The following is a 19,039-nucleotide window of genomic DNA, read 5'->3' as shown; positions in this document are numbered from 1 at the left end:
GTAACACTTCTGCATAGACAACCCGTTGATTGAATTTTTTTTGTATGTTTTTCATGTATTGTCTACACAAGTGACAGATTCATGTTGATGGCAGGATGTCATAATCTTAGGAAAAAACAGGAAATTAAAATAGAGACCAACAGTTTGTTCCAAATAGATTTGCATGTATCTATCAGAATATTACTTCAACTGAATTGAGCCTTACTCCTCTCACTTCTTATTTTGAGTGAATCTAAGAACCCTCCTCTGGAGAAGGCAATGGCACCCCACTCCAGTACTCTTGCCTGGAAAATCCCATGGACAGAGGACCCTGGTAGGCTGCAGTCCATGAGGTCGCTAAGAGTTGGACACGACTAAGTGACTTCACTTTCACTTTTCACTTTCATGCATTGGAGAAGGAAATGGCAACCCACTCCATTGTTCTTGCCTGAAGAATCCCAGGGACGGGGGAGCCTGGTGGGAGTCTGGCTATGGGGTTGCACAGAGTCAGACACGGCTGAAGCGACTTAGCAGCAGCAGCAACAGCCGGAACCCTCCTCAGAGGCCGTTGGTGAAATGTGTTTTCATTTCAGGCACAGGTGACCTTCAAAGATGTGTTCATAGATTTCACTCCTGAGGAGTGGGAATGCCTGGACCCTGCCCAGAGGACCTTGTACAAGGACGTGATGGTGGAGAACTTCAGTAACCTGCTGTTTGTGGGTGAGGATCACTTCCCTCTGAAGTAGTGATATACTTTGGGGTATCTCTGCATGTTCCTTCTGTGTCTCTTGGGAGCCCCTGTTTTTCTTACTGAGATCAAAGCCTTGTTGACTCTCACATGTAAGGCTTTGTGATTGGCATCAGGAATTTAAACTTGTCTTTCCGTCTGGTGACCTGCCCACTGTGTGATACACAAGGAGTTTTTCCAGAGCTTGAGTGTTTATGAAACTGATCTCAAACTTGTGAAGGATCGAACCCATGCCTCCTCTATTTGCAGGCAGATTCTTTACCATAGAGTCACCAGGATGTTAAGGAAATTAAGTAGTCTTGTTTAGGCTTCAAGACAAAGCAGTACATTCCTCTGACCTTCCTTCTAACCTGCCTGGACACACCCTGACTGTGAGTGCCCTTACTGCCTGCTGTGAGTGCAAGGCCTGTGGCACCATAAATAAGTTAGGGGACAAACCTTGAGTTATTCAGTCATCGGAGGGGCTCTGGCCAACCAAGCCCCAGGCTTAGCAGCATCCAAGTTTTATAAGATGAAACAAACAACATTAAGATGAAACCAGAGCTGCTGTTTGCTCACAGATTGATGATGATGTCAGTTTGTGTCCTGGGATTATAAGCAGGAACCCCAAACTGCAATCTTCGAAGTCTCACCCACAGAGTGGACACACTGCCTGGGACCTTTTCCCAGTTGAGACTCCAGATGTGCTGTGTCCTGGGACTTCCCAGCACTGTTTGAGTCTGGATGTTGGTCGGAAGCCAATTTGATGATGTATCTTCTGCTGTTTCTATTTATCTTTTCTTTTAATGTTAGTATGTTGAAAGTCAACTAGATAACTCTCTATTTGTATTATGTATTATTTATTTGTATGGGAATTCCCTGGTTTCTCAGATGGTAAAGAGTCTGCATGCAATGCTGGAGACCCATATTCGATTCCTGGGTTGGTAAGATCCCCTGTAGAAGGAAATGGCAACCTACTCCAGTATTCTTGCCTTGAAAACCTCATGGCCAGTTGAGCCTGGTGAGCTAGAGTCCATGCGGTCGATAAGAGTCAGACACGAGTGAACACCTTCACTTTCACTTCTTTCATATGTGTAGAACACGTGGCTTATCTTATTAACGAATCCTTTGACCCTCAGTCGAAAGTGAAAACTTTTGGCAAAACATTAATTGGTGCTGTGAGCAGGATTTGTGAGACACTCTGGGTATGTCATAGCTTTTCTTCCAAGGAGTAAGCATCTTTTAATTTCATGGCTGCAGTCACCATCCATGGTGATTTTCGAGCCCAAGAAAATAAAATCTGGCACTGTTTTTTTTTCCCCCCATCTATTTACAATCAAGTGATAGGACCAGATGCCATGGTCTTAGTGTTTTGAATGTTGAGTTTTAAGCCAGCTTCTTTTTACTGTCCTCTTTCACCCCATCAAGAGGCTGTTTAATTCCTCTTTGCTCTCTGCCATTAATGTGGATTCATGTGCATATCTGAGATTGTTGATACTTCTCCTGGCATTCTTGATTCCAGCTTCTGTTTAATCCATCCCGGCATTTTGCATGATGTACTCTGCATATAAGTTAAATAAGCAGGGTGACAATATACAGCCTTGACATACCGCTTTCCCAGTTTTGAACCAGTTAGTTGTTCCAAGTCCGGTTCTAACTTTAGCTTCTTGTCCTGCATACAGGTTTCTCAGGAGACAGGTAAGTTGGGTATTCCCATCTCTTTAAGAAACTACTCTTTAGTTTTTACATTATTCATTATTTAGTTTCTTTTGGGTTATTTACCATTACAATATGTTGTCTATTCTTTGCATGCATACTCAGTCTTACAGAGGTGTCTGATTCTTTGTGACCCCATGGACTGTGGCCTGCCAGGCTTCTCTGTCCATGGAATTTCTTTCAGGCAAGAATACTGGAGTGGGTTGTCATTTCTGTCTCCAGAGGATCATTCAGATCCAAGGATTGAACTCTAGTCTTTTGCATCTCCTGTAGTGGCAGGAGGATTATTTATCACTCAGCCTCCTGCAAAGCCCTGTCTGTTCTTTAGCATGTAATTATGTATGTGTATATTGTGTATAATGTATTTTTTTTCTCCTCAATTATGAGACAGTAGTATGTTTACTACCAATTAGAGCCAATTCATTTGAATTACAGGTGATCACTTTTTTTTAATTTTTTAAAATTTTATTTATTTATTTGGCTGTGCTGCATCTTTGTTGCTACAGGAGCTTTTCTCTATTTGTATAGAGCAGGTGCTACTCTATAGTTGTGGTGTGTGAGCCTCTCATTGCCTTGTCTTCTCTTATTTTGGAACACAGGCTCTAGGTTATGACGGCTTGTGTAGTTGTAGCATATGGGCTCAATAGTTGTGGCTCCCAGGCTCCCAAGCATAGGCTTAATAGTTGTAGCTCATGGGCTTAGTTACTCCACAGCATGTAGGATCTTCCCAGGTCAGGGATTGAATCCATGTTTTCTGCATTGGCAGGCGGATTCTTTACCACTGAGCTATCAGGGAAGCGCGATTACTCTTTCTTTATTAAACACTATTCCTTTAGTGTTTCTTTTATTTTGAAAATCATCACTGGGAAGATTCATAATTCCATTTAGGATGGGTGTTACTTTTGGTGTAAGATCGTGTGTTCAACATGAAAGAATTTATTTATGAATTATAATTAATAGGATACCTATGGTTCTTTATATCTTATAGGTATGTCTCATACACATATAAGCCAGAAATTACCGACAAAAGCAAGCAGTGATAAAGGAGAAGTATTTCACACAGTGATGTTGGGAAGACCTGAAAGTCATGAAAACACAGATATTTTTCCTCCGAGAGGTCCAGGAGAATTTGCATGAATTTGAATGTCAGGGGAGAGATGATGAAAGAAATTACAAAGGAATGTCTGTAACTATAACCCAGAACAAAAATCTCACTAATGAAAGTGATCGGCACAGTAGAATTGCGGCAGGAAATAAGCCTGTTGAAAATAGGCATGGATCAAGCTTTCAAGATGAACTGCAGATACTTCAACCTGAAGGGAAAACATTTGAATGTATTCAAGCTGTGAGGAGTATCAACAGTACCACCTCAGATTTACAACTTCAGAGAACTCCTAGTTTCTGCACCAGCATTTCTAATATGTGTGAGAGTGCTGTTATGCACCCTTCATACTGGCACAAGACCAGGAAGCACAGAGGGGAAAACCTTACAAATGTACTGAGTGTGCCATGACCTTTGTTCAGGTCTCGGAACTCACTGGACATCAAGGGATCCATAGAGGAGAGAAACCATATAAATGTGATGTATGTGGAAAGGCCTTTAGTCAAAATGCAAGACTTATAGTTCATCGGAGAATTCATACTGAAGATAAACCATATAAATATTATGAATATAGCAAAGCTCTTAGTGCACATTCAGCCTTTACTGACCATCAAGCAGTTCATACAGGAGAGAAACCATATAAATGTAATTTATGTGGCAAAGCCTTCAGTCACAGGTCTTATTTTACAGTTCACTGGGGAATTCATACTGGACACAAACCTTACATGTGTAATGAGTGTGGCAAAGCTTTTAGTGCACATTCAGACTTAACTAAACATCAAGCTGTTCATACAGGAGAGAAACCATATAAATGTGATATATGTGGAAAAGCCTTTAGTAAAAACACAAGACTTACAGTTCATAGGAGAATTCATACTGGAGAGAAACCATATAAATGTGATATATGTGGAAAAGCCTTTAGTCAAAACGGAATACTTATAGTTCATAGGAGAATTCATACTGGAGAGAAACCATATAAATGTGATATATGTGGCCGGTGCTTTACTCGAAATGCACACCTTGGGATTCATCGTAAAATTCATACTGGAGAGAAACCATATAAATGTGATGCATGCGGAAAAGCTTTTAGTGCTCATTCAGACTTAAGTAAACATCAAGCAATTCATAAAGGAGAGAAACCATATATATGTAATTTATGTGGCAAAGCCTTCAGTTTCAGGTCTTATTTTACACTCCATTGGAGAATTCATACTGGAGAGAAACCATATCAGTGTGATGTATGTGGCCAGTGCTTTAGTCGAAATTCATACCTTAGGAGTCATTGGAGAATTCATACTGGAGAGAAACCTTACAAATGTAATGAGTGTGGCAAAGCCTTCAGTCAGAGTACAAGCAAGAGAGACACAGATGTATTGAACAGTCTTTTGGACTCTGTGGGAGAGGGCAAGGGTGGAATGATACGGGAGAAAGGCATTGAAACGTAAATTATCACATGTGAAACAAATCGCCAGTCCAGGTTTGATGCATGATACAGGATGGGATGGTGGGGGGGGTAGTTGGGAGGTGGGTTCAGGATGGGGAACACATGTACACCCATGGCGGATTCAAGTCAGTGTATGGCAAAACCAATACAATGTTGTAAAGTAAAATAAATAAGTATAAAAAAATGTGATGAGTGTGGCAGAACTTTTAGTGCACATCCAGACTTTACTAAACATCAAGCAGTTCACACAGGAGAGAATCCATATAAATGTAATTTATGTGGCAAAGCCTTCAGGTACAGGGCTTCCTTTGCAGTTCATCACAGAACTCATACTGGAGAGAAACCATACAAATGTGATGAGTGTGGCAAAGCTTATACCGCATGTTCAACCTTTATTTACCATCAAGCAATACATACAAGAGAGAAACCATATAAATGTAATTTGTGTGGCACAGCCTTCAGGTACAGGACCTACTTTTCAGTTCATCAAATAATTCATAATGGAGAGTAACCTTACAAATGTCCTGAGTGTGGCAAAGTCTTTAGTCAGATATTAGTCCTTATAGTCAATCAGAGAGTTCATACAGTATGAAAATATAAATATGTAAATATGATATGTGTGGTCGGTGCCTTACTCAAATTGCACACCTTGGAAGCTGCATGGCATGTCAAAAAAAAAAAAAAATCACCAAGACCCTTTGCCAATCTCCAGCTGGATTAATTGACCCAAATGTGGCCTAGCTATTGCTCCAAGCAGTTACTAATGCGGTATCAGTGTAGTTTTCTACCAGCCTGTAAATTGTCTTTTTAACTTAAGGTCTGTTTAAAGTGGGGATGATTCATTTGTTTATTTTTGGCTGTGCTGGGTCAGTCGTGTCCAGACTCTTTGTGACCCCATGGACTGTAGCCCTGAGAGGAGCCTGGTGGGGTCACAAAATGTCAGACACAACTGAGTGATAATTTCACTTTATCTCCTAGTTTTCAGATCTCCCAGTTACTGGTTGACGACCCTGAATTTTACTTGGCAGTGTATTAACGGACTTAGTTCAAACACACTGAGTGGGACTCAAAGTTATCTGGACTTGCTGAGGAGGTGGATGGGTCCATGAGGCGCTTACTGATGGACCAAGGTAGTATCTCCAAAGCACAGACTGGTGCCTGTTTCTCTCCATCCTGAATTCGTAGTGGCGACCCACTCCAGTACTCTTGCCTGGCAAATCCCATGGGGAGGAGCCTGGTAGGCTGAAGTCCATGGGGTCTCCAAGAGTCGGACACGACTGAACGACTTCACTTTCACTTTTCACTTTCATGCATTGGAGAAGGAAATGGCAACCCACTCCAGTGTTCCTGCCTGCAGAATCCCAGGGACGGAGGAGCCTTGTAGGCTGCCGTCTGTGGGGTCGCACAGAGTCTGACACGACTGACGCGACTTAGCAGCAGCAGCAGCAGCAGTCGCTGGGGCACTGTAGTGTCTAATGAGCTTGATCCTTGAAGAACTGGGATGTCAAGATACTTTTCTCCTTACAGGTGTTAGTAGGAAGCAGCAGGTTGTAAGAGTTGTGTGTTTCACATTCTAGCTTGTCATCCCGACACAAATCCAGTTGCTTACTTAAACTGTTTAAATTAATTCTAATTGCAGGAATATCTGGGTTTCTGGGTCCAACCACCACCCTGTATTAACCCCCAGCCCCGCCATCACCCTAGGTTTCAGTTCCCAGACCTCAGAATCCCTTCAGCCTCATCAGCAGGACTCCTGTTAAGAATAAACCTTACTTTACAGCATAATGATCCCACAGAATTTTAAGTTTTAAAGTAAAAACTGTCCTGTGACAGTTATCTAAACTAGGGAGGAATCAATGGTGCAACACAAGACACAGAAGACCCTCAAGTACTTCTAAACCCAGACAAGTTATGGTGGGAACCAAACGGAAGGACGTGCACCCGCTCGGCCCCGCCCCTCTGCTCAGGCCCCGCCCCCAGCTCCTCGCCCTTCTTTACCCAGGTCCGCAAGTTTCCAGCAAGCTCCGAAACCGTGACTGCAGAGCTGAGGTCACTGTGGGGAGCGTGAGGTACCTTAGTTTCCCTAAACTGTGCCTGGGTGTACCCTCTTCTCCATTTGCGAGGTCTTCGGACCGTCCAATTACCCTCACCTGCTCCTCCACACCGAGTAATTTCAGTTTTGGCCCTCAGAGGCGGGACTCATGTACGGATGTGAGGATGGATATGAGAGTTGTGCTACAAAGAAAGCTGAGCGCTGAAGAATTGATGCTTTTGACCTATGGTGTTGGAGAAGACTCTTGAGAGTCCCTTGGACTACAAGGAGATCCAACCAGTCCATCCTGAAGGAGATCAGTCCTGGCTGTTCATTGGAAGGACTGATGCTGAAGCTGAAACTCACAATACTTTGGCCACCTGATGCGAAGAACTGACTCTGGAAAAGACCCTGATGCTGGGAAAGATTGAAGGCGGGAGGAGAAGGGGACGGCAGAGGATGAGATGGTTGGATGGCATCACTGACTCAGTGGACATGAGTCTGAGTAAACTCCAGGAGTTGGTGATGGACGGAGGCCTGGCCTGCTGCAGTCCATGGGGTCCCAAAGAGTTGGACATGACTGAGCGACTGAACTGAACTGAGCTCCTAAACATTTTGTAACTGTTTGGGTAATTTTCTTCTTTTCTATGAAAGGGTAAAAGTGGATAAAGATGACTGCTACAGCCCTTGTGCTAGAGTGGAGTAGGGCTGAGGTGGCAGCAGGACCCTCTGTCACTGAGGAAAGTCATGGGTGGAGGCCAGTCTGGGCGGATTTTCCAGTTGTGTCCAATACAAGTCCTGTCAGGGTTAGATTTAGTGATTAGGTTAAGCATAAACATTTGTTGTGGGTCACATGGGTTTAAGCTGAATAGAGATTATGCTGTTAATGTAATGAATCCAGAGCCTCCACTGTGATTGTATAAAATTGTTGAAGAGCAGCTGTATTTGTATCTGCTTGGCCATGTCATCACCCAATAAATAGAAAAGACATAATTCTGACCCCTTTCCCAGCCTGTGAAAAGTTGGAAAAGAGTGTGGTAACAAGAATTAGTAGTATTGTGGAAATTCCTTGATGATCCTGTCGTAGGGCTTCATGCTTTCACAGTCAAGGGCCTGGGTTTGATCCCTGGTTGGGGAAAAAAAATTAGTATTGTGATAAAAAGCATGTGCTCAGTCGAGTCCAACTCTTTGATACCCCATGGACTGCAGCTCACCAGGTTCCTCTGTCCTTGGGATTTCCAGCAAAGAATACTGGAGCAGGTTGCCATTTCCTCCGCCAGGGTGTCTTCCTGGCCCAAGGAACGAACCCATGTCTCCTGCACTGGCAGACACATTCTTTACCAACTCTGCCACCTGGGAAGCCCAGGTAAGAGGCAGGAGTAAATATCTTAAGAAATGATTAATATTAGAATCAGAGTTTATGTAGCATACTATAAATTCTACAGTAGATCATGTGACAAATAGTACTCCTGGTGCAAACATTGAGGAATAATCTATTTTGAAACGAAGTGATAATTTTAAGGTTAAGATTATGATTCAGTGTTCATTTGAACTGATTATTTCTGGTCTGTATGAATATTGTTGAAATCAGACTGATGATAGACACATTTGAGACAATGATTTTACATAGGAATAGATATATAATACTTCTATAACTGTTAGAGTTTGTTGTTCTACTTGGTATTGTTAATATGAATATTGTGAGTAGTGTAAAGGAGGTAAATAAGTTTATTACTTTTATTTGAGGTTTCACCAGTTTTTTAGTCCCTCAGACCAATGGAAAACTACAATCCTTTAAAAGCTTGAAAAAACCATCTTGTTAGGTACGGAACCGTGAATTAGCACTTATTGCATATTATTTGTTCAATAAGACTTAGTCTTATATTACTAGATTCATAATGTAGTATTTATGTTTTTTAAAAAACATTTACAGTATAAGAATGTTAAAATGATTTGGAAATTTAATGGTAGGAGTAAGAGAGGAAATGGAGAGATATGAGGGTGTTTCCTCATGTAACTGATGGCTTAATGTTATTGATATGATGTGTGTATTTGCCTTTTTTGGCTTTTTTGCCTTCAGTCCAAGTAGTCACTGCCTTTCAAGACACTTTCCTTCATAAAACCCTTTAGTACCTCTGGGCTCCCATGAAGTCTTCTCCCTGGAGATGGATTCACAGTCCAGCCTTGCCCTTGGCTGAGGTCCCGTGCTCTCTCCAGTCCTGGGATTCTGGAGAGCCCACCCTTCTCCTAAGACCCCCTTCCCTCTCAGCCCCTCTGTCCTCACGTCTCCTCAGCAGGTCCTTCTGCTCCGCAGTCCTCCCCTTCCAGTCACCCATTCCCCTCGCCTCATGTAGGGTAAGGTGACCTGAGCCAGCCCTGTGACATCCAGTGTTTCTTTCCCGAATTCCACCCAGCTAGAAAATGTGTAGTCAGTGAAAAATTTGTAGTCAATCTAGGAATAAAAGGAAATTTTTTAAAAAATAATAATAAAAATTAAAAAAAAATTTACTTTAGCTGACCTGAAGATTATAACCCCGCAGACAGTCGCTCATAGGTCTTGAGAACTGTTCTGAAGAGATAAGTGGGGGGAGGACAGTGTTTAGTTGATGCTGGTGAAGGGAACCCTGTAATCAGGCACACGTCTTGGTGGAAGTTTACCGCTCTTCTTGATGAACAGATACCTTCCTTAATGGTTTTTGTGCTTTTCTAAATATGGGAAGATACAGGAATACAGGCTTATACAAATTTCTCCTCTGGAAGTACTTGATCTAAAGGCTTGTTCTGTCTGGGACCACCCCGAGCAGAGGGTGATACTCCTGGGAATTCCTGTCATGGCAACAGTAGGTCAGTGACTGACTGAGGTGTCTAATGACTTGATTCTTGTAGAACTGGGTGGAGGGCAGCATTGTCTGTTTTTCAATCCCTTCCCTTTCTACCTTCATTTCAGCCAGTGTTTGGGAGGCATTTTGTGACCAGTTTGTCCCACGGTGCTCAGTTCAGTTCAGTTCAGTCACTCAGGTGTGTCCAACTCTGTGACCCCATGAACCACAGCACGCCAGGCCTCCCTGTCCATCACCAACTCCCAGAGTCCATCCAAACCCATGTCCATTGAGATGGTGATGCCATCCAACCATCTCATCCTCTGTCATCCCCTTCTCCTCCTGCCCTCAATCTTTCCCAGCATCAGAGTCTTTTCCAATGAGTCAGCTGTTCGCATGAGGTGGCCAAAGGATTGGGGTTTCAGCTTCAACATCAGTCCTTCCAATGAACACCCAGGACTGATCTCCTTTAGGATGGACTGGTTAGATCTCCTTGCAGTTCAAGGGACTCTCAAGAATCTTCTCCAACACCACAGTTGAAAAGCATCAATTCTTCTGCACTCAGCATTCTTTATAGTCCAACTCTCAAATCCATACATGACCACTGGAAAAGCCATAGTCTTGACTGGATGGACCTTTGTTGGCAAAGTAATGTCTTTGCTTTTTAATATGCTACCTAGGTTGGTCATAACTTTCCTTCCAAGGAGTAAGCGTCTTTTAATTTCATGGCTGCAGTCACCATCTGCAGTGATTTTGGAGCCCCCCAAAATAAAGTCAGCCACTGTTTCCACTGTTTCCCCATCTATTTCCCATGAAGTGATGGGACCAGATACCATGATCTTAGTATTCTGAATGTTGAGCTTTAAGCCAACTTTTTCACTCTCCTCTTTCACTTTCATCAAGAGGCTTTTTAGTTCCTCTTCACTTTCTGCCATAAGGGTGGTGTCATCTTCATATCTAAGGTTATTGATATTTCTCCTGGCAATCTTATTCTAGCTTGTGCTTCCTCCAGCCCAGTGTTTCTCATGATGTAATCTGCATATAAGTTAAATAAGCAGGGTGACAATATACAGCCTTGACATACTCCTTTTCCTATTTGGAACCAGTCTGTTGTTCCATGTCCAGTTCTAACTGTTGCTTCCTGACCTGCATATAGGTTTCTCAAGAGACAGGTCAGGTGGTCTGGTATGCCCATCTCTTTAAGAATTTGCCACAGTTTATTGTGATCCACACAGTCAAAGGCTTTGGCATAGTCAATAAAGCAGAAATAGATGTTTTTCTGGCATTCTGTTGCTTTTTGGATGATCCAGGGAATGTTGGCAATTTGATACCAAATTGCCTGGTATCCTCTGCCTTTTCTAAAACCAGTTTGAACATCTGGAAGTTCACAGTTCACATATTGCTGAAGCCTGGCTTGGAGAATTTTAAGCATTACTTTACTAGCGTGTGAGATGAGTGCACTTGTGTGGTAGTTTTAGCATTCTTTGGCATTGCCTTTCTTTGGAATTGGAATGAAAACTGCTGGGAATGCACATTCTCAGATCCAGTGAGGATTTTCTTCTGTAAATGAGTCAGTGTGTTGTTGCCAGACCAGGCCCTGTTAACAGTGACACCAAGTTCAAGTTCTTTCTGCTTGGGACAAGGAATAACCACTTTATTCAGAAAGCCAGTAGACAGTGAAGATGGCAGACTAGTGGCTCAAAGACCCATCTTCTTCCAGCTCCAACTTGGGCTGCTTTTATACAGAGCAGGGGAGTGGAGGGGGGTGTGGTTGGTTGTTGCAGACTTGGTGACTGCACCTTTGGTGACGGGAGCAAGTACACATCAGGCAGGGTCACACAGATTGCAGCCACAAGGACCGCTGACCATTGGTGGAGAGGGACAGCTAACGGCCAGGCCCCACCCCTTTTAGAACTCCCCATTGCAAGTGTCCACTCCACAGCCTCCTGAGGAAAGAGATGACCATCTTTTGGTTACCTCCTGAACTGGGGTGATTAGAGGGTGATCGTGGAATGGAGTTGATCAGCTTTGGACCAGAATATTCTTTAAAATTTTTAGTAAGTAATGCTGTTCTTTTTCTTTATGCACAAGTATTTAAATTTGATGAGATCTCTTATACAATGAAATTTTAGCCTCAATACTTATCTTTTTGAAGAGCAACCTTAAGTCTCCTCAGGGTTCACACACCCATTGCTCTGCAGGCCTCTTAGGCCTTGGGTCATTTTTCTGGTGATAACGGGATCACCTTAACCCGAGTGCAATGTATCCGTGGCTTTCCTCCAGTCAGCTTGACAGCTGAGTGTGAGCTGAGTAAGACCATGTATGGGCCTGTGCGCCTGCACTCAGCTGGTGCTCAGGCCCCTGTTGTCTCCAGGTTTTGAGGAGAACTCAGTGTCCAGGCTGGAGAGAATGTCAGGCTACGTCAGCTGGGTGGGCAGATCTGGAGGCAAGCTCATGAACAGAGCTTAGTGCCATGCCCAGTCTCTTAACACCATTGCCAGCTGCTGGGTCTTTGAGAGCATTTATCTGTCTCCCACCCAGCAGACACCTGGAATGGGCCACCATACACTATTTCAAAGGGGTTAATTTAAGCCTCCTTCTCAGAGCCAATCTGATCCGTAGCAGAGCCACTGACAACGCCTTATCCTGAGTTAAATTAGTCTCTTGACATATTCCAGCACTGCTCCTTTTTTACTGTATGATTGCTGTGTCAGTGTTTCCTGTTGATTGTGAACTCATGGAAGAATGTAAGCTTATTGATTTGTAGTGCTTTAGAGGCTTGTTGGAAGCACACCCATGATCACTGAAGGGCATTAGGTAAGCAGCATCAGGGAATGATTTCCTTAAGGAGGGATTTGATCAATTCAAAGACTTTTCTGTCCAAGTCAGATGTGCCTCCAGCCATCCTGAAAAGTGTCCAGAGACACTAGCAGATACCTGACATTTCCTGTGAATGGAGGCATTTAGAAATTGCAAAAATGCGATTTGCGGGTCTCCAAAGAGCTCTGGTTCCTTACATCTCAGAAAGAATTCAGGAGGTGACTTACTACAATAGGATGCTCGTGAGGCTTAACAGGCAAGTGGGTGGGACAGTGCAACCGAACTGTAGTGGGCTACAGTTGGTAATCAGGGGAAAGTGGGGAGAGGGAAGCAGACCACCTGCTTCATCATTCTGGAGTCAATGTGGCCTCCATCATAAGCTCCTCCTTCTCTTTGGGCACAGAAGTTCATTCTTGAGTCGTTGGGAGGGATATTAGTCTTCTTTTCTGGTTTGCAAGACTAGGGTAATAAATATACTGTGAAGATTCTTCATTTTAGGAGATTATGTTCAGTGATTCTAGTTATTGGTTTTAGGACTAGAATTGAAAAGAAATATAAAAATGGAAACTAGTTGTCCGGTAATAGTGAAGGGGTGCTCTAGGGCTTGTCCTGCAACTCATGTTAGTATTGCTAGGTCTGCTACTCGTGTTCAAATGGGTATCAGCGGAGGGGTGGGAATGTTGTGCTTTGTTGTCATTTGGATGAATGGTGGGCCTAAGGCTGAGAAAAACTAGAACTAGTACTTCTCCAAGTTTATTAGGAGTTGCTTGTAGAACTGTGTATGGAGAACTGCAGAAGTAGATGTTTTTCATTCTGGCTTTAAATGTGGTGGTATGTTAAGGGGATTTGCTGGGATGTAGTTGTCCAGGTCTCCTGGCAGATCGGGTGTGAGTAATACTAAGATTACAATTACTAATAAGGCACCTAGGATGTTTTTGCTTGTATAGAAGGTGTTCAGTTCAGTTCACTTCAGTTAGTTGCTGTTGTGTCAGACTATTTGCGACCCCATGGACTGCAGCACGGCAGGCTTCCATGTCCATCACAAACTCCAAGAACTTGCTCAAACTCGTGTCTACTGAGTCAGTGATGCCATCCAACCATCTCATCCTATGTCATCCCCTTCTCCTGCCTTCAATATTTCCCAGCATCAGGGTCTTTTTCAGTGAGTCAGTTCTTCAAATCAGTGGCCAAAGTATTGGGAGTTTCAGCATCAGCATCAGTCTTTCCAATGAACACCCAGGACTGATCTCCTTTAGGATGGACTGGGTGGATCTCCTTGCTGTCCAAGGGACTCTGGAGAGTCTTCTCCAACTCCACAGTTCAAAAGCATCAATTCTTCAGTACTCAGCTTTCTTTATAGTCCCACTCTCCCATCCGTACATAACTACTGGAAAAACCATAGCTTTGACTAGATGGACCTTTGTTGGCAGAGTAATGTCTCTGCTTTTTAATATGCCTTTGGACAGATGTCCACCACCCTCCCCCTCCCCTCCCTCTCCCCCCATCTGATATAAAGCAAATTTTCCTTTCCACCAGCCTGGCCTGCTTGTTGGCTTTCGAGCAGCGAGCAGCTGGACCACTCCCCGCCTCTCCCACAACACATACCTTTCCCTAACCGATTTTGGCGCCCAGCATGGGCTGGCTACTACTAGCTTTGGCTGGCTACTGCTGGCTCCTGAGCTTTTATGGCACCTGGCTCTGCTGGGTTTCCAGGGAAGAGCTGTGGCTGTGACGATGTATTAGCCTGCTGCTCGTGGCTAGCTCACCCTGAGTAGGGTATTTGAGGAATGTTCCAAGCAGCTGAGAAGACCATTTGTTTTGAGGATCCTCCCTGTTTCTCTCCTGCTTGGCACTGGCTGCCAACTTACACTTTTCTTGGTGGAATAGAAACTTACATTTGGGGCGAGCTGAAGAGCTCCAAGACCGGGTGAATCCACCGGTGTGCACACAGGCGACTTTCCCATCTGTGAGTGCTAGTGCCACTTGGGCATTTTGCCAGTTGGTTCTGACATATGTCTGATGTTGAAGATCATTTGTGAGCACTGACTGTTATTTCGGCATCTTTGCCAGTTGGTTCTGATGTCTGCCATTGAGAACCATTTGTGAGCACGAAGTACTATTTGGGTATTCTTGCCAATTGGTTCTGACATCTGACTACCGTTGAGGGCCGTTTGTGAGTGCTGAGTGTCATTTGGGCATTTTGCCAATTGGTTCTGACATCTGAGCATCATTGAGGACCGTTTATCTTGGGAAAGTGTTTGTTTGGTACTCTGTACTGGTCACCCTCAGAAAGGGTTTATGACAGATCTGTCATCTGGTGTGTGAGTGTATATTTCATTTGTGTGATTAGTATTCTTGTTGCCTTATGTAAAATGGGAAATTCAGCTTCAATTCATTAAGAAAAATTTTAGCTGTGAATTTTTGACTAAAAAAGGAAGATGATTTTTTTTTTTTTTGGACAGTGTGCAGCTACAGTATTCTTCAGACTCCAGAAAAGGTTAAGATGAAAGTCTTGAAATTAAAAAAAAAAAAAGCTTTTTGCATATGCAGTTAGAGAAAGCTAACTTGATAAAACACTTTTTTCAGACCCTGAGAAAACAAAAACATGCCTCAGAAAAAGTTTGAGGTTGACATTTATCATGTCCTTGAGACAAAAACACAGTCCACTTTGCCTCGATCTTCAGCCTTGGTTTAACTATGTAAAGGAAAAAAGGCTTTAACATTGAATGTATAATTAGGCTGTAATCCATAAACTGATTACCTACTTTTGTATTCTTGTAAAACCAAGAGGGAGTCTAAAGATGTTTGGGTTTATTAAGGATAACTGTTGTATCACTGAAGAAAAATTTTGCTATGAAAAAAAAATGCATGTTTTTTGAAGTTATATATTCTTAAGTTTGCGAATCAGAAAATGCTGGTGTAACATTTCAATCACTTCTTTCTTGGTTTTGTTAAAACTTTCAAGGGTTAAAAATTGAGATATGGGATTTCCCTGGTGGTCCAGTGGCTAGGACTCTGAGCTCCTAAGGCAGGGGGCATGGGTTCAATCCCTGGTCAGGGAACTAGATCCCACATGCAGCAACTAAGTGTTCATATACTGCAACTAAAGATTCCGCATGTTGCAACTAAGGCCAGGCGCAGCCAAATAAATAAAATATTTAGAAAAAAAAATTGAGATATGTAAAAATGATAAGCAAATCATTTCAGTATGTAAAGCAAGTAGGATATATGTTGTCAACAAAGAGAAGTTATAAAGAATGAAGATATTTTTGTTGAGGAAAAATGATAATTTTGTCTTACAGCTGTTTGTTTCTGGACAAAGAAATAAAGGACAAATTTGTTTGGATCTAGAATGTGACAAAAGGTTTGTGAAAAGGAATTTTGGGGAAAAAATGTGTGTGTTGTCAGGATTAAGATTAGACTGACTTTAATTAGGTAAATGAATTTTGTTACTAACAGTAAACTGATGCAAGACTAAAATTGGTTTTTCTCTCTGTTAAGAAAGCAAAGTTCTCCTGTAATATTGATCTGATTTTGGTAACAGAGACTTCTAATGGAAAGTAATTTTTTGTTTCTGATGAAACTCCCATGCTTCGGCCACCTGATGCAAAGAGCTGACTCATTGGAAAAGACCCTGATGCTGGGAAAGATTGAGGGCAGGAGGAGAAGGGGACGACAGAGGATGAGATGATTAGATGGCATCACTGACTCAATGGACATGGGTTTAAGTGGACTCCGGGAGTTGATGATGGACAGGGAGGCCTGGCATGCTGCGGTTCATGGGGTCACAATGAGTCGGACACGACTGAGTGACTCAACTGAACTGAACTGAACTGAATCATACTTTTGACTGCCGTGTTCAGGATGGAAAAATTGTCCAGGAAAGTTGTCACAGAGTGTAACTGCTCATGATGTGTAGCACTGCTGGCTTTAAGTGTACTGCTTACAGAATATGTACAGTGTTTGTGTGACAATCAGGTATGAATAATAAAATGTAGAATCTATAAAGAATTTCCCTATTAACCTCCGAGTCTGTTCATGATGTCTGATTAGTTTTCCCCCAAGGTGTATAACTAGGCAAATAGAAACATAAAAAGGAGGTCTAGCACCAAGGGATGTGGATGGACCCAGAGCAGGCAAATAAACCGCTCTGGCAGTATTAGAAAAATGATTGATTATCATTGCTGTCTATGGAAAGAGTTAACAACTTAAAAGGTGAAAATGAGGGAAGAAATATTCACATTTTGAGGTATGGGGAAGTCATTCTGGCCTATACATGATTTAATTTAAACTTTAGGCTAAACAAAGCAACCTCTTTGTGGCCTCTTAAACATACATTGTAAAAAAAAATACATTGTGCATCTGATTTATCATTAAGAAAAAAATAGTACAAAGGTGGGTTTTTATTATTATACTATTGTTATATGTCTAGCAATTTTCAAATTTTGTCCAGATACTATGAAAGTTTATTGCCTTTCCTGTTCTGTACCGATCCCTCCTCAAGATTGAGGAGTATCGAAAAGGGGGGATTGAGATGGAGCAGGACTCTAAGATCCTTGCCCCTGCCACCATGTCTTCTGCTTGCCTTTTGCCTGTGGAACACTTTAATCAAAGAATAAGTTTAATCAGAGAATTGAGAAATGCTGAAACGAAAACAGTCTAAGGAGACTAAAGGATAATAATGTAGTCATTAAGCATAGTCAAGGACCTTTAGTTCTTTCTCAAGGGCGGTAGGTGATATTCTAAGCCATATCCTGTGAGCTGTCATATAGAATACCAAAACCCCAGGTGGAGAAGTTAACTACATGATGAGCAGACTGTACCCAGGACTTGAGCTGCCATAATTCCAAGAATTGATCACAAAGAAATGGGAACAAATGCACCCCGGAACTAAAGATTAACTGTGCCTAAAACTACCAGAATGATGCTAGTCAGACCAGTGATGACCAATTTGAAGATGACTGTTAGAGATGACTGTGATGTTTCTGTGTGTTGCCCCTCACCCCCGACTCTGCCTATAAATGCCCTCACCCCTTGCTTGTCAGGGGGGAAGTTGGCCTTTGGACAAATGTCCACCACCTCCGCCCATCCCCAGTTGCCAGAATCTGAAATAAAGCATACTTTCTTTTCCACCAACCTGGCCTGCTTATTGGCTCTTGAGCTGCAAGCAACCGAACCCCCAATACATACCTTTTAGTAACAGCATTGCAGGTGGATTCTTTACCAGCTGGGCTCCGTAGCTCAAATCAGGTTCCAAATCTGGAAGAGCATCACGTAAGGCCTCAGTGTGTTTATTTGTAGCTAGACCCAGAACCTCAGTGTTGCGTACTTTAGCGGCTATTAAGTCTTTTATCTCAGTTATAATCTGCTTTTTAGTTTTGTTAATATCATTTGGTCATAAGGGTGGCTTCCTTGTCCCTCAGGAAACAGTGGAGCCTAATTTAACTAGTAAGTCCCTTGAGTTAAAAGAGAGGTGACAGGCACAGAAATCAATGTGGAAACAATTGGCCATTGTTGGAGCAGGAAGGGGCTTCCTGGGAAGTGGGCCCTGTGTCGGTGCTGATGTTCCCATTATGCATTTTTACGGTTGTTAAGGTTTCCAGCCCTTCGGGTTAAGGCGCAAAGGACTGCGCTGGTGTCTGACGGATTCCATCTCGGCCCCCGCTTCAGTGACCCCCCGAGCTTCAGCACTAGTTACATGAAAGGTGCTCTAGGCAGAGCCCCTTGTAACCTCGGGGCCCCTCAGTGTTGGGGAACCATCCAAGGCCGAGGGCCCAGGGATCTCAGGTGTCGGGGGCATTCCCTCCTCCAGCTCCCTGGCTGTCTGTAAACAGGCGAGTCCACCACCATCTCTCCTCCAGTGCCCTTCTGCCCACACAGGGCACCCTGGATTGGTCTGGGTACCTGTGGGCCTCGTGGTCCACCATGGCCAGCCTGGCCTGCAAAGGCTGACCTCCCCTCCGGTGGTCTCTGAGTGGACAAAGCTACAGCCATCATTTCAGCCCTTTGTGTGTTTCTCTGGGAGCGTTCAGCCTTTTCAACCGTGTCCCTATTATCAAGAACTGAATAAGCCACTTGGACCAAATCGCTCATAGGGGCTCTCTCTCTGTCTCTCTCCCCTCTCTCCATATATATACATATATATATATATATATATATATATATATATATATGCTCTGTCTTTGTTGCTGTGTGGGCTTTTCTCAGCATGCGCTTCTCACTGCAGTGGCTTCTCTTGTTTCAGAGCACAGGCTCTGGGGCCTGGGCTTCGGTAGTTTCAGCTCCTGGCCTTAACTGCTCCATGACACATGGGATCTCCCTGGATCAGGGATGGAGCCCATGTGCCCTGCATGGCACGTGGATTCTTTCCCAGTGAGCCACCAGAAAAGCCCCTGCTATA

General features: G+C 43.2%; 1 protein-coding gene across 7 annotated transcripts in view; it reads left to right on the top strand.

Moving 5' to 3' along the window:
- Positions 1-5,021, top strand: part of LOC122420653 (zinc finger protein 665-like) — a 42,848-nt gene extending 37,827 nt beyond the window's left edge. For all 7 annotated transcript variants that reach the window (XM_043436040.1, XM_043436037.1, XM_043436038.1 and 4 more), the window contains 2 exons: positions 573-699; positions 3,411-5,021. In XM_043436040.1, the coding sequence (XP_043291975.1) occupies positions 3,932-4,969 (1,038 nt within the window). In that variant the 5' untranslated portion in view covers positions 573-699; positions 3,411-3,931 and the 3' untranslated portion in view covers positions 4,970-5,021. The remainder of the gene's footprint in view (positions 1-572; positions 700-3,410) is intronic.
- Positions 5,022-19,039: the final 14,018 nt, after the last annotated feature.

This window comes from Cervus canadensis, chromosome 18 (genome assembly GCF_019320065.1).
Source record: "Cervus canadensis isolate Bull #8, Minnesota chromosome 18, ASM1932006v1, whole genome shotgun sequence".
Classification (NCBI taxonomy): domain Eukaryota; kingdom Metazoa; phylum Chordata; class Mammalia; order Artiodactyla; family Cervidae; genus Cervus; species Cervus canadensis.
Note: the sequence above shows the minus strand (reverse complement) of the source record. Positions and strands in the feature narration are given on the sequence as shown.